The sequence below is a fragment of the Rana temporaria genome, chromosome 10 (assembly GCF_905171775.1).
Source record: "Rana temporaria chromosome 10, aRanTem1.1, whole genome shotgun sequence".
NCBI lineage: Eukaryota > Metazoa > Chordata > Amphibia > Anura > Ranidae > Rana > Rana temporaria.
The window spans coordinates 134,192,667-134,207,547 of record NC_053498.1 but is presented as its reverse complement, the minus strand read 5'-3'; the positions used below and the strand labels follow the sequence as shown (position 1 = coordinate 134,207,547).

Sequence of the window (14,881 nt, the reverse complement as noted above, 5' to 3'; positions counted from 1 at the left end):
CGGCTGGGCACATGCACGTATAGGTACGTCCTGTGCTAGTACCCAGCCATGGGTCGCGGGTGCGCGCCCACGGCTCGGTCCAAAGACCGGGACCACGGGACCCGCGGACCCGATTGCCGCTGGAGTCCCGAGATCGGTCCCCAGGGCTGAAGAACGGGGAGAGCTGTATGTAAACACAGCTTCCCCGTTCTTCACTGTGGCGCGTCATCGATCGTGTGATACCTTTTATAGGGATACACAATCGATGACATCACACCTACAGCCACACCCCCCCTACAGTTAGAAACACATATTAGGTCATACATAACCCCTTCAGCGCCCCCTTGTGGTTAACTCCCAAACTGCAATCGTCATTTTCACAGTAAACAATGCATTTTACACAGTAAACAATGCATTTTAAATGCATTTTTTGCTGTGAAAATGACAATGGTCCCAAAAATGTGTCAAAATTGTCCGAAGTGTCCGCCATAATGTCGCAGTCACGAAAAAAATCGCTAATCGCCGCCATTAGTAGTAAAAAAAAAAAATAATAATAAAAATGCAATAAAACTATCCCCTATTTTGTAAACGCTATAAATTTTGCGCAAACCAACCGATAAACGCTGATTGCGATTTTTTTTTACCAAAAATAGGTAGTAGAATACGTATCGGCCTAATCTGAGGGAAAAAAAATGTTTTTTTATATATTTTTGGGGGATATTTGTTATAGCAAAAAGTAAACAATATTGCATATTTTTTAAAATTGTCGCTCTATTTTTGTTTATAGCGCAAAAAATAAAAAACGCAGAGGTGATCAAATACCACCAAAAGAAAGCTCTATTTGTGGGGAAAAAAAGGACGCCAATTTTGTTTGGGAGCCACGTCGCACAACCGCGCAATTGTCTGTTAAAGCGACGCAGTGCCGAATCGCAAAACCTGGCTGGGTCCTTTAGCTGCCTAAAGGTCCGGGTCTTAAGTGGTTAATACCATGTATTAACATCAATGACAGCTTGAAGTCTTTTGTGGTATTTGTGGATGAGGCTCTTTATCTTCTCAGATGGTAAAGCTGTCCATTCCTCTTGGCAAAAAGCCTCCAGTTCCTGTAAATTCTTGGGCTGTCTTACATGAACGGCATGTTTGAGATCTCCCCAGAGGAGCTCAATGATATTGAGGTCAGGAGACCGAGATGGCCACTCCAGAACCTTCACTTTATTCTGCTGTAGCCAATGACAGGTCGACTTGGCCTTGTGTTTTGGATCATTGTCATGTTGGAATGACCAAGTATGTCCCATGCGCAGCTTCCTGGCTGATGAATGAAATGTTCCTCCAGTTTTTTGATAATATACTACATTCATCTTGCCATCAATTTTGACCAAATTTCCTGTGCTTTTGTAGCTCACACATCCCCAAAACATCAGCGATCCACCTCCGTGTTTCACAGTAGGAATGGTTTACCTTTCATCATAGGCCTTGTTGACTTCTCTCCAAATGTAGTGTTTATGATTGTGGCCAAAAAGATAAATTTTGGTCTCATCACTCCAAATGACTTTGTGCCAGAAGGTTTGAGGCCTGTCTTTGTGGTGTTTGGCGCATTGTAAGCGGGATACTTTGTGACATTTGCGTAGTAATGGCTTTCTTCTGGCAACTCAACCATGCAGCCCATCTTTCTTCAAGTGTCTCCTCATTGTGCATCTTGAAACAGCCACACCACATGTTTTCAGAGAGTCCTGTATTTCACCTGAAGTTATTTGTGGGTTTTTCTTTGCATCCCGAACAATTTTCCTGGCAGTTGTGGCTGAAATTTTAGTTGGTCTACCTGACCATGGTTTGGTTTCACCAGAACCCCTCATTTTCCACTTCTTGATTATAGTTTGAACACTGCTGATCGACATTCTCAATTCCTTGTATATCTTTTTAAATCCCATACCCGTTTTATACAGTTCAACTACCTTTTCCCGCAGATCCTTTGATAATTCTTTTGCTTTCCCCATGACTCAGAATCCAGAAATGTCAGTGCAGCACTGGATGAAAGATGCAAGGGTCTGTCAGGAGTCCAAAAACTCATTGACCTTTTATACACACACACTAATTACAAGCAAACAGATCACAGATGAGGGTGGTTACCTTTAATAGCCATTCAAACCCCTTTGTGTTAACTTGTGTGCATGTTATCATGCCAAAAACACTGGTCGTTTTTAATGGAGCAGTGATTTTAATGATGCTTAAATAAAAAAAAAAAAATGAAAAATTCCTTTAAATATTGTACCTGCTGGGTGTCTATAGTATGCCTGCGAAAACGTCTTTAAGAACCCGGGTCTTGCCCCAGGGAACATGTATCAATGGAAAAAAAGTTTTAAAAAACGTTGTTTTTTCTAGAGCAGTGATTTTAATGATGCTTAAAAAAAAAAAAATTACTTTAAATATCGTACCTGCTGGGTGTCTATAGTATGCCTGTGAAGTGGCACGTGTTTAGAACTGTCCCTGCATAAAATGAGATTACTATAAGAAAAAGGTAATTTAAAACTGCTTGCGGCTTTAATGTAATGTTTGGTCCCTGCAATATGGATGAAAATCATTGAGAAAAATAGCACAGACACAGACAGTACACACACCAATTAGCTTTAGGTGCAATCTGCAGAGGACACCGGCAGTACACACCAAGTAGCTTTAGGTGCAAACTGCAGAGGACAAAGGTAGTACACACACTATGTAGCTTTAGGTGCAAACTGCAGAGGACACGGGCAGTACACACCAAGTAGCTTTAGGTGCAAACTGCAGAGGACAAAGGTAGTACACACACTATGTAGCTTTAGGTGCAAACTGCAGAGGACACGGGCAGTACACACCAAGTAGCTTTAGGTGAAAACTACAGAGGACAAAGGCAGTACACACACCACGTAGCTTTATGGTGCACACTGCAGAGGACACAGGCAATACACCACGTGAGAATACTGCAGCTAGCACCATCACCTGCCTGCCAGTAAATTAGGAAGAGCTGATCTAGCTAAACTATACAGTGTATAAATATATATATACAACAGCTGGGATGCATATATATCCTCTACACACTGTCACTTTAACTGACTAGCCTGCCTGCCTGCTCTATCTACCTACTAAAAATGACACTCTCTCTCTCTCTCTCTGTCTTCTCTCTTTTAACCACCGCAACACACTACAAAAGGCCGACCTGCAGGCGGCCTTTTATGTGGGGCGTGTACTAAACCCCCTGAGCCATAATTGGCCAAAGCCACCCTAGTAGAATTTGGCGCGAATGGCCCAAAATGTTCGTAATTCGACGAACGATCGAACATACGGTGTTCGAGTCGAACATGAGTTTGACTCGAATACGAAGCCCTAATGAGTATATAGATCCTTGAGCCTTTAGAACCACTTTAAAGGGGTTGTAAAGCTTTGTGGTTTTTCACACCCACTAACACACAGCTCCTTTATCTGCAACGTAGAGAGCATCCTGACTTTACCTTTACAACCCCTTTAAGGTGAAAAAACATCCTATGCTTAAATGCCCTTTACTTACCTGAGCCCTCAAAAGTCCCACGTCGTGAACGCGCTGGCTTCTCGGCCGGACTTCTCATTTCTTCTCGGCTCTTCATTGGATAGATTGATAGCAGTGCAGCCATTGGCTTGTGTGGCTGTCAATCAACTCCAATGACGAGAGTGCCGGGAGCGGGGCCGAGTCCTGTAGTTGGCAGCTATGGACAGCGAATACGGGACTCGGGAGCACGCCCGCAAAGGAAACCCAGGGGGGTTAGCTGATGTGGGGAGGAGCCGAGACAGCCGCCGAGGGACCCCAGAAGACGAGGTTCGGGGCCACTCTGTGCAAAACGAGCTGCACAGCGGAGGTAAGTATGACATGTTTGTTATTTTTTTTTTTTATTCAAACCTTTATTAACCCTTTAAGGAGAGGTCAGTAATATTGGCCTCCATGTATCTCCAATTTTTTTTTTTGGGAATCTTCTCTAACATGTCTTTCCTTTCCACAGCACCGTGGTTTGCAGGTAACATGGACACAGATGACCCCCTGTTACAGGACGCATGGCTCGATGACGAAGACGACGAGGTGGCCTTCAGATCACCTATATGCAAGAACTGCCAGTGGACTTCTAAGCCTTTAAAAGACTCCATGCCAACGTGCGAGTTTTGGAATATAGTGGGATGGGTGTTTACAAACGTTTATTGCGCTGCTTTTCTACTGGCCTTGGGCTGTTTGGTCCCCGTCGTCCTCTCGGTCATCATGTTTGTACATTACCCGACACTTGACATTGACATCTCTTACAATGCATTCGAGATCCGCAATCACCAGTCCTCCCAGCGGTTCGACGCGCTGACCCTTGCCTTGAAATCTCAGTTTGGCACCTGGGGGAGGAACCGCAGGGACGTTGCAGACTTCACATCCGAAACATTGCAGCGGTTGATCTTTGAGCAGCTACAGCAACTCCACCTGAATACCTCCCAGCAGGACGGCCCTGTACGGGTCAAACGCAACTCCCCGTGGTGCAATAACACTTTGAGAACTAATGGCTCAATCTCCACTCCTTCAGTACCCTTGACTCTGGCGGCGAATCAGTCTCGCCACCCACGTGGGGCATCTGTTAAGGAATATTCAGGTGTTTACGTGACTCCCAACACGCAGAGCCATGCTCACTGGCGGATTGAACTTATCTTTTTGGCCAGAGGGGACGAGGAGAATAATATCTTTACTAAAGAACGTTTGATGACCATCCATAGGATTGAGAGGAAGATCATGGACCACCCCCACTTCCGGGAATTTTGTTGGAAACCTCATGAGGTCTTAAAGGACCTTCCATTGGGATCTTATTCTTACTGTTCACCCCCTAGTTCCCTCCTGACCTACTTCTTCCCCACGGAGAAAGGGGGCAAGATTTACTATGATGGTATGGGCCAGGACCTGGCTGACGTGCACGGTAAGTCCGCACATTGTAATTTTCTACTACAAAAAGTTGAAAAGCTGCAGAATTATTTTTTATTTTTTTTTAAGTAATGGCTTAATGAGAGTTGAAAAGTCGCAGAAATGTTGAAAGTTAAAAACCAAAAAGTCAAAAAGCTGCAGAAATGTTAAAAAAACTAGAAAGTCAAAAAGCTGCAGAAATGTTAAAAGTTAAAAACTAGAAAGTCAAAAAGTTACAGAAATGTTAAAAGTTAAAAACTAGAAAGTCAAAAAGTTGCAGAAATGTTAAAAGTTAAAAACTAGAAAGTCAAAAAGCTGCAGAAATTTTAAAAGTTAAAAACTAGAAAGTCAAAAAGCTGCAGAAATGTTAAAAGTTAAAAACTAAAAATTCAAAAAGTTGCAGAAATGTTAAAAGTTAAAAACTAAAAAGTCAAAGAGTTGCAGAAATGTTAAAAGTTAAAAACTAAAAAGTCAAAAAGTTGCAGAAATGTTAAAAGTTAAAAACTAGAAAGTCAAAAAGTTACAGAAATGTTAAAAGTTAAAAAACTAGAAAGTCAAAAAGTTGCAGAAATGTTAAAAGTTAAACAACTAGAAAGTCAAAAAGTTGCAGAAATGTTAAAAGTTAAAAACTAAAAAGTCAAAAAGTTGCAGAAATGTTAAAAATGAAAAACTAGAAAGTCAAAAAGCTGCATAAATGTCAAAAAAATGTAAAGCTTTAAAAAAGCTGAAAAAACGTTTGAAAGTTAAAATGCTGCAGAAATATAATTTTATAAAACTGGAAGTCGGGTGAAAGTTGAAAATCTGCAGATAACTCTTTTATAAAATCAAAAGCCTGGTGCTCAGATCCTAGTAAGAATTAGGCCCTCACTTGCCCATGCTAAGCAGCCGCTGTCAGGCATTCACAAGGTGATACTGCTGCCCAGTGCTGGGACAAGGCCATTTGGTGCCCAGGGTGAAGATGGAAAACTGCACCCCCTCCCCCGTTTTTAAGAAAGAATCAATGTGCCCATCCGTCTGGCCCTTAGCATAAAATGTGCCCATTAGTGTTGCTCTTAAAATAAAATATGTCAATCATAGCAAATAAGTAGCATGCTGATGGGCACATTTTATGTTAAGGGGCACTCTGGTGGGCACAACAAAATATGCCCATCAGTATGCCCCTTACCAAAATATGGCCATCAGAGTGCCCCTTAACAAATTATGCCCATCAGTGTGCAGCTTAGGAAACATGTGCCCCACATACCTTGAGCTCAGGAGTAGTCAGCACAAGCTCGCAAGTGAGAGTCAGGACAGGAGCCAGGAGCAGAGAGCCGGGAGCCGCGAGTAGCAAGGGGATAGGGCGGAGCATGCACGTGACGTTTCATCCGACCAGGCGCTCATGTGACAGAAGACTGGGAGTGAGAGCCGCGCTCAGGAGGCGGGGCGCACACATGCAACGTCACTGGTTGCTGGGAAACAGAAACGGGGAAATCCAGCGACTGCTACTGTGTCCCCCCGAGCCCACCCAGTTGTGTGACATTAGCAAATTAATATTGACTAATGTCTTCCTGTTTTCCTCCCGGCCAATCAGGAAGCGGGCCCTGGGACCCGATTGGGTGGGAGTCCTAAGACCCAATTGGCCACAAATCCTAAGTCCTAATTTAATGGGACTCGGGAGGAGACGAAGGGGGGGGGGAGCCGTCATAGCCACGACCTGGATGGGGTAAGTGCAGGGCTGGCAGGGGGCCTGGCGGGTGACAGGCGAGCGAATTGGCGATCGAGTGACAGGGGGTGCAAAGTGACGTTCGATCAATTGCGCCAAGTGTGGGGGGTGGCTGGCTGGCTGGCTGGGGGGGGGGGGGTTTTACTGGCTGTCCCCCCAAGAAATTAAGCACCAACCGCCACTGGTGGAGGGGGGAGGGGGACGGCGGGATAAAGGTTTTATGTGAATAAATAAAACCTGATATTTATTCGCCCCTGCCAGTATTAAACAGTTTGTCTTATCCATGTAAACTGATACATCCTCCTGTAAAGCTTGAGCTTTTGAAAAACAACAGACTTGCTGGCTGGCTAGGACTTGGTCAGATGCAATATAATAAATGTTTGCTTTTGCATTTAATATTACTACCGACAGACTTCATCAATCAGATACAGTATCTCACAAAAGTGAGTACACCTCTCACATTTTTGGAAATATTTTATTCTATCTTTTCATGTGACAACACTGAAGAAATGACACTTTGCTACAATGTTGTGTAGTGAGTGTACAGCTTGTATAACAGTGTAAATTTGCTGTCCCCTCAAAATAACTCAACACACAGCCATTAATGTCTAAACCGCTGGCAACAAAAGTGAGTACACCCCTAAGTGAAAATGTCCAAATTAGGCCCAATTAGCCATTTCTTCAGTGTTGTCACTGAAAAGATATAATAAAATATTTACATAAATGTGAGGGGTGTACTTACTTTTGTGAGATACTGTGGCCCGGATTCACGTAGGAGAGCGCATCTTTGTGCGGGCGTAACGTATCCTATTTACGTTGAGCCTCCGCAACTTTGACAGGCAAGTGCAGTATTCTCAAAGCAAAGTTGCGGCGGCGTAGCGTAAATAGGCCGGCGTAAGCCCGCCTAATTCAAATGTGGAAGTATCCCAGTGCGTATGCTCCGAATTAACCCGCAAAAAGCCAATGCTTTCGACGTGAATGAATGAATGAATGACTTGTATAGCTCATGCGAACTGAATCGCCTCTGGGCGCTTTTTCCAGCCAGTGTCTGCTTGGCTGGTGCGGTCATTTTACCCCGTAGGATTGTGACACGCTTGGGACACACAGTCATACACACAGATATACATATATGAACGTAAATGACGCCCAGCCCTATTCGCGAACGACTTACGCAAACGACGTAAAACGTGAAAAATTCCGACGTTCATACCGAACATTGGTACGCCTCATCTACGCCTCATAGAGCAGGGGTAACTTTACGCCGGAAAAAGCCTAACGTAAACGGCGTATCTGTACTGCGTCGGCCGGGCGTACGTTCGTGAATAGGCGTATCTAGCTGATTTACATATTTCTAGGCGTAAATCAGTGTACACGACCCTAGCGGCCAGCGTAAATATGCAGTTAAGATACGACGGCGTAGGAGACTTGCGCTGGTCGTATCTTAGAGAAATTCTGGCGTATCTGATTCTTTGAATCAGGCGCCAAGATACGACGCCTCAGACTCAGAGATACGCCGTCGTATCTCCTACGTGAATCCGGGCCTGGGTGTCTTTTTGAGTTCCACTTTAGCGGATCTCAGGTGTATAAGACTGTATGAAGGAGTGGAGGAGGTGATAGAAGGAAGTCACGGCATTCATCACACGTTATCAGCTATCAAATAATGAATGAGTTGCATCATATGGAACAACAAAGTGTCCTTGTTCTAACACGGCGTTTGTTAGGCACGTCTCTGTATTGCTCCAAGCAGATGGCAGCTGTGAGATTGCTGTTAGTTCTTCAGATCTTTGAAGAATTAAAGCTAAACTCCGGGCAAATATAGAAGACATGTAATGCATCACTGAATGTGCTTCTGTTCTAAATGAGAAAAGTGCAGGTACTTGTTTGGGCATTAGTATCATCTTCTTGTAATCCCTGTACAGCAGAGCTCAGATTTGGAGAGAGAAAAGCATCGCAAGAAGCAATAAGTTGTGTGGCAGGTTTCATACGGCAACAAGAGACATGTTGATAGAAGGAGAGAGCAGAGTGACAGAGAGATTAGTTCATCTGTCTGCTGATTTTTCCTTTCATTGTGCAGTCAGAGGTTGAAGTGGTAGATTGGGCCTTAGGTAGATATAGTTTGGTGCTATTAATATACACTCTATTTCCAAAAGTATTGGGACGCCTGCCTATACAGGCACATGAACTTTAACCACTTAACCCCTGGCCCATATTGCTGGTCAAAGACCAGAACACTTTTTGCGATTCGTCACTGCGTCGCTTTTTTCCCCCACAAATAGAGCTTTCTTTTGGTGGTATTTGATCACCTCTGCGGTTTTTAGTTTTTGCGCTATAAACAAAAATAGAGCGACAATTTTGAAAAAAATGAATATTTTTTACTTTTTGCTATAATAAATATCCCCCAAAAATATATAAAAAAAAACATTTTTTTTCCTCAGTTTAGGCCGATACGTATTCTTCTACGTATTTTTTGTAAAAAAAAATTGCAATAAGCGTTTATTGATTGGTTTGCGCAAAAGTTTATTGGCCCGGATTCACGTAGGAGATACGACGGCGTATCTCCAGATACGCCGTCGTATCTCTGAGTCTGAGCCGTCGTATCTTGGCGCCTGATTCAAAGAATCAGATATGCCAGAATTTGTATAAGATACGACCAGCATAAGTCTCCTACGCCGTCGTATCTTAACTGTATATTTACGCTGGCCGCTAGGGGCGTGTACGCTGATTTACGCCTAGAAATATGTAAATCAGCTAGATACGCCTATTCACGAACGTACGCCCGGCCGTCACAGTAGAGATACGTAGTTTACGTAAGACTTTTTCCGGCGTAAAGTTACCCCTGCTCTATGAGGCGTAGATGAGGCGTACCAATGTTAGGTATGGACGTCGGAACAGCGTCGAATTTTTCACGTTTTACGTTGTTTGCGTAAGTCGTTCGCGAATGGGGCTGGGCGTCATTTACGTTTACGTCGAAAGCATTGGCTTTTTGCGGGTTAATTTGGAGCATGCGCACTGGAATACTTTCACGGACGGCGCATGCGCCGTTCGTAAAAAGCGGCATTTATGTGGGGTCACAATAAATTTACATAACACACGCCCACATCTTCCACATATGATTTAGGCGGGCTTACGCCGGCCTATTTACGCTATGCCGCCGCAACTTTGCTTTGTGAATACTGCACTTGCCTGTCAAAGTTGCGGAAGCGTAACGTAAATAGGATACGTTACGCCCGCACAAAGTCGCGCTCTCCTACATGAATCTGGCCGATACGTATTCTTCTACATATTTTTGGTAAAAAAAATCGCAATAAGCGTTTATCAATTGGTTTGCACAAAATTTATAGCGTTTACAAAATAGGGGATATTTTTTTTGCAATCATTTTTTTTTTTACTATTAATGGCGGCGATCAGCGATTTTTTCCGTGACTGCGACATTATGGGGGACACATCGGACAATTTTGACACATTTTTGGGACAACCGAAGTTCATTGCTTCCAAGCATGCGTCGACTTGATTCTGAGCATGCGGGAGTTTTGAACCGATGCTTTTGTGTACTAACCATCGGTTTGGACCGATGGTCAGCCGTCCATCGGTTCGATTTTAAAGCAAGTTCTCTAATTTTTGTCTGAAGGACAACAGACCGACGAACCTCGGTCCGTTTTCATCGGTTTGGTCCGATGGTGTGTACGCGGCCTTGAACGGTGAGTACAGGCAAAAAATCTTAAACCGTAAAATTAGGGGGTCGTCTAATATGCCCGGTCGCCTTATATACCGGCAAATACGTTTTTCGTACGAAAACGAAATTCCCAAACAAAATACTTCAGTGTGCACATGTCTAACTTTAGGAGTAATTCCAGAAAAAGCTTGTCTCTCTCACAAGAACAGAAGCAAGGTGTCACTGTTAGCAATTGTGGTTTCTATTTTTTTTTTGCTAGTTCTACAATATAAAGCAGCCTTTCTCAACCTTTAACCCAAGAGGAACCCTTGAAATTATTTTCAGGTCTCAGGGAACCCCCGCTAAAACCAATTCGTTGAGGATTGAGAGAATGCTCATTACTTGGTGGTCAATGAGAAGAATGTTACGTACATTGGTGGTGAGTGGGATTCCCCGTCTTACAGTGGTTGCCAAAATGCCACCCTTGCAGACCGCTACAAACCTCATTGGCATGGGCGTCCGCTCCATAGGGCAAGGGGGGTCGTTTGCCCCCCCCCCTGAAATTGCCAGGGAGAGCCAGGAGCAGGGTCAAAATGGCCCTTGGAACGATTTAAGCCGTGACTGCAGCGCTCCCCTCCCCTCTAATTAAGAGTGCCTGTTCCTCTTCTGGAATCAAATCCATTTGTCCCTCTTTCCAAAAGGTTCCTCTTTTAGACCTGCAATAAATATACTGTCAATATAGTGTAGTGTTTCAGTCAAGGAAAAAAGGTGCTGTGTAATGTGAAGGGGTCCAGTGATGCAGGGTGCTGTGTAATGTAAAGGGGGCCAGAGCTGTGGGGTGCTGTGTAATGTAAAGGGGTCCAGTGATGCAGGGTGCTGTGTAATGTAAAGGGGGCCAGAGCTGTGGGGTGCTGTGTAATGTAAAGGGGTCCAGTGATGCAGGGTGCTGTGTAATGTAAAGGGGGCCAGAGCTGTAGGGTGCTGTGTAATGTAAAGGGGGCCAGAGGTGCAGTTGTGGAGAGGGGGTACACAGTAGTGACAAAGAGATATTGAAAGATGCAGGGGGCACAGTGGGGTGTTTTTACATTTTAACGTGGGGGCGCTTTTAACCCCCGCTAGCGGTCGAAGAAAGGGTAAAATGCGACTGTGTATCTCCGCTGCCGAAGCGCCCTCCTCTGAAAAAATTTCAGCGGATGTCCATGCTCATTGGTATCATGCAACTGGTTCTTCCAAGTAGCGTTGGTCGCAGAACTATGCAGGAACCATCAAATAGAAAGTAATTTAGCTACAGCTCAAGGAATCCCTGGAAACCTCTAGAGCAAGGGTCTCAAACTGGCGGCCCTCCAGCTGTTGTGAAACTACAAGTCCCATCATGCCTCTGCCCGTGGGAGTCATGCTTGTAACTGTCAGCCTTGCAATCAATGCCACTTGTAGTTGGAGGGTCACCAGTTTGAGACCCCTGGTCTAGAGAAACTCTGAATGGCTGATATAGAGTCTATCATGGTAGGGTGAAGTCCTCTGTATTGGTCATGGCAGTTAGACAGGTTTTGAAATGTTGGTGCAAATTTCTCACCATGACATAGAAATAGAATTAGCCGGGGAACTTGCCAGCAAGCACACATCACTGAAAAGCCAGATTTGGAGGGTTCGGCATAGGACAAGTGTCTTGTGTAATCTGCCTCCAGAATAATGATTGTACTTTTACAGGATCTCTGAAGCTGGCCATGACTCACCCGGAGTTTTACTGGTATGTGGATGAGAATCTCACGACAGAAAACCTGAAAAGTTCTCTACTGCGGAGCGAGATTTTATTTGGCGCTCCTCTGCCCAATTACTATTCTGTGGAAGACCGTTGGGAAGAGCAGCACAGGAAGTTTCAAAACTTTGTCACCTCCTACGTTGGCGTTCTGTCCAAAGAGTCCACCAGGTAAGCCGTTGACTTTGATCACTAATTTAGTGTTTCATATTAAAGTAAATGGAAGCCAAAATATATATGTTTTTAATTTTGGGGTGTGGAAAGGCTAGAACCCTTGTAATGTTTTTATCACTGGGGAGTTATGCCCAACCTAAAGGGGTTGTAAAGGTTCGTTTTTTATTTTCTAAATAGGTTTCTTTAAGCTAGTACATTGTTGATTCACTTACCTTTTCCTTCTATTTCCTTTCTAAGGCCCGGATTCAGAAAGACTTACGACGGGCAGATACGCCGTCGTAAGTCCGAATCCGCGCCGTCGCAACTTTAAGCGTATGCTCAAACTAAGATACGCTTAAATGTTGCTAAGATACGACCGGCGTAAGTCTCCTACGCTGTCGTATCTTAACTGCATATTTACGCTGGCCGCTAGGGGCGTGTACGCTGATTTACGCCTAGAATATGTAAATCAGCTAGATACGCCTATTCATGAACATACGCCCGGCCGTCGCAGTACAGATACGCCGTTTACGTATGGCTTTTTCCCGCGTAAAGTTACCCCTGCTATATGAGGCACTGCCAATGTTAAGTATGGACATCGGGACCGCGTCGAATTTTCCGTTAATTACGTTGTTTGCGTAAGTCGTTCGCGAATAGGGCTGTGTGTAATTTACGTTCACGTCGAAAGCATTGACTTTTTGCGGGTTAATTTGGAGCATGCTAACTGGGATACGTTAACGGACGGCGCATGCGCCGTTCGTAAAAAGCGTAATTTATGTGGGGTCACGATGATTTTACATAAAACACGCCCACATCTTACACATTTGAATTAGGCGGGGCTTACGCCGGCCAATTTACGCTACGCCGCCGCAACTTACGGAGCAAGTGCTTTGTGAATAATGCACTTGCCTGTCAAAGTCGCGGAGGCGTAGCGTAAATAGGATACGCTACGCCCGCACAGAGTTAAGCGCTGCCTATCTGAATCTGGCCCTAAATGTTTTTTTCTTTGCCTTAATTTCTCACTTCCTGTTCCTCCTCAGTAAGCTTGCCCCCATCATCCGAGTCGTTTTGGCCGGGGGTTAGTCAGCATGCTCGCCCCCTCCCTTGGGACTACATCCCTGCGGGGAGAACATCTCCCCGCAGGGATGTAGTCCCAAGGGAGGGGGCGAGCAAACTTCCAATGGGGGCATTTATTTCCGAATGCAGCTTTCTACGAGGGGAGTTGATCTTTATTGTGGAGAGATTTAATTTTACTTCCTTTTGTGTGTCTGGCATGGAAACTAGAGGAAAATCTTTACAATAAGGCACATCCATGGCTTGGTAATGATGACTTGTGCCCTACTGTTCCATGTGAAGTGTGAGTTTTAATGATAGGCACACTTGAAAACATTAAAGGAGGGCTGCATGCTTTTCTAGAAAGGATTCAACATCGGGTGGAATTGGAGGCTTCTTTTTTTTTGACTGTCTGTGATGAGTAAAACACGTCTCCCTTGGGGAGCTCCGTGCCAGATCTGTATCGAACTCTCTGAACTTGTACAGAGCTTATGACAGCCACACGCTTGAATAGGCTCCAAGAGTTTTCCCGTAACTAGACAGAAGCGTGTTCCTATGCCGTCTAGATTCACTCTTCCGCTAGAAGAGGTTACTGCACAGGCGGGAGCAGGGCTGGATGGGAAACAAAACATCAGAAAGGCGAAAGTAGTCCGTTTTCACCTAAAATGTAAAATCTTAATGAGACAGCTTGTTTATAATTAAAGCGAGATGCTGAGGTTAGCGCGATTCTGCTGAAATAATTGTGGAAAGTCTCTTCGGAGTGGCGTGTTCAGAAAACGGAGCCAGTTTCTAGGCCGACTCCTCAGCATTCTTCTCAAGTCCTAATAGACAATTCATTGTTGGGTTGTTGCTGGGTGTTTCTGCTCTGTCTGCAGCATTCTACATTTGTATCTTGCTGAATGGATTGCCCTGTATATGAGGCTACCAGAAACAGTCAGTCAGCCACTATAGTTAAAGGGGTTGTAAAGGTAAAAAAAAAATGGGCCAGATTCAGGTACATTTACGTTGCTCCTCGGCAACGTAACGTATCTGATTTACGTTACACCGCCGCAGGTTTACAGCGTAAGTGCCTGATTCACAAAGCTCTTACCTGTAAACTTGCGGCGGTGTAACGTAAATCCGCTCGGTGCAAGCCCGCCTAATTCAAATGGGGCGGGCACCATTTAAATTAGGCGTGTTCCCTCGCCGAACGTACTGTGCATGCTCCGTCGGGTAAATTACCCGACGTGCATTGCGCTAAATGACGTCGCACGGACGTCATTTGTTTTGACGTTAACGTAAATGGCGTCCAGCGCCATTCACGGACGACTTACGCAAACGACGTTGGTTTTTAAATTTTGACGTGGGAAAGACGGCCATACTTAACATGGCTTAGCCCTAATTTTACACGGCGTAACTCAACGGAAACTACGTAAAGTTAGATCGACGGGCAGCACGGATGTTCGGGAATCGCGGTAACTACTAATTTGCATATTTTACGCCGACCGCAATGGCCTCGCCACCTAGCGGCCGGCCTAGAATTGCATCCTTAGGGCTAGCTATGCGTAACTGATTCTATGAATCAGTCGCATAGTTAGGACGGCCCTAACACAGAGATACGGCGGCGTATCAGGATATACGCCGTCGTATCTCTTTTGTGAATCTAGCCCCAAGTGCTAT

The 14,881-nt window shown here is 44.6% G+C and overlaps 1 protein-coding gene across 1 annotated transcript in view; it reads left to right on the top strand.

Annotated features, from left to right (window-relative positions):
- Window positions 1-14,881, top strand: part of DISP3 (dispatched RND transporter family member 3) — a 171,924-nt gene that overhangs the window by 44,237 nt on the left and 112,806 nt on the right. The window contains exons 2-3 of the mRNA XM_040326322.1: window positions 3,981-4,922; window positions 11,968-12,187. Coding sequence (XP_040182256.1) covers window positions 4,001-4,922; window positions 11,968-12,187 — 1,142 coding nt within the window. The 5' untranslated portion in view covers window positions 3,981-4,000. The remainder of the gene's footprint in view (window positions 1-3,980; window positions 4,923-11,967; window positions 12,188-14,881) is intronic.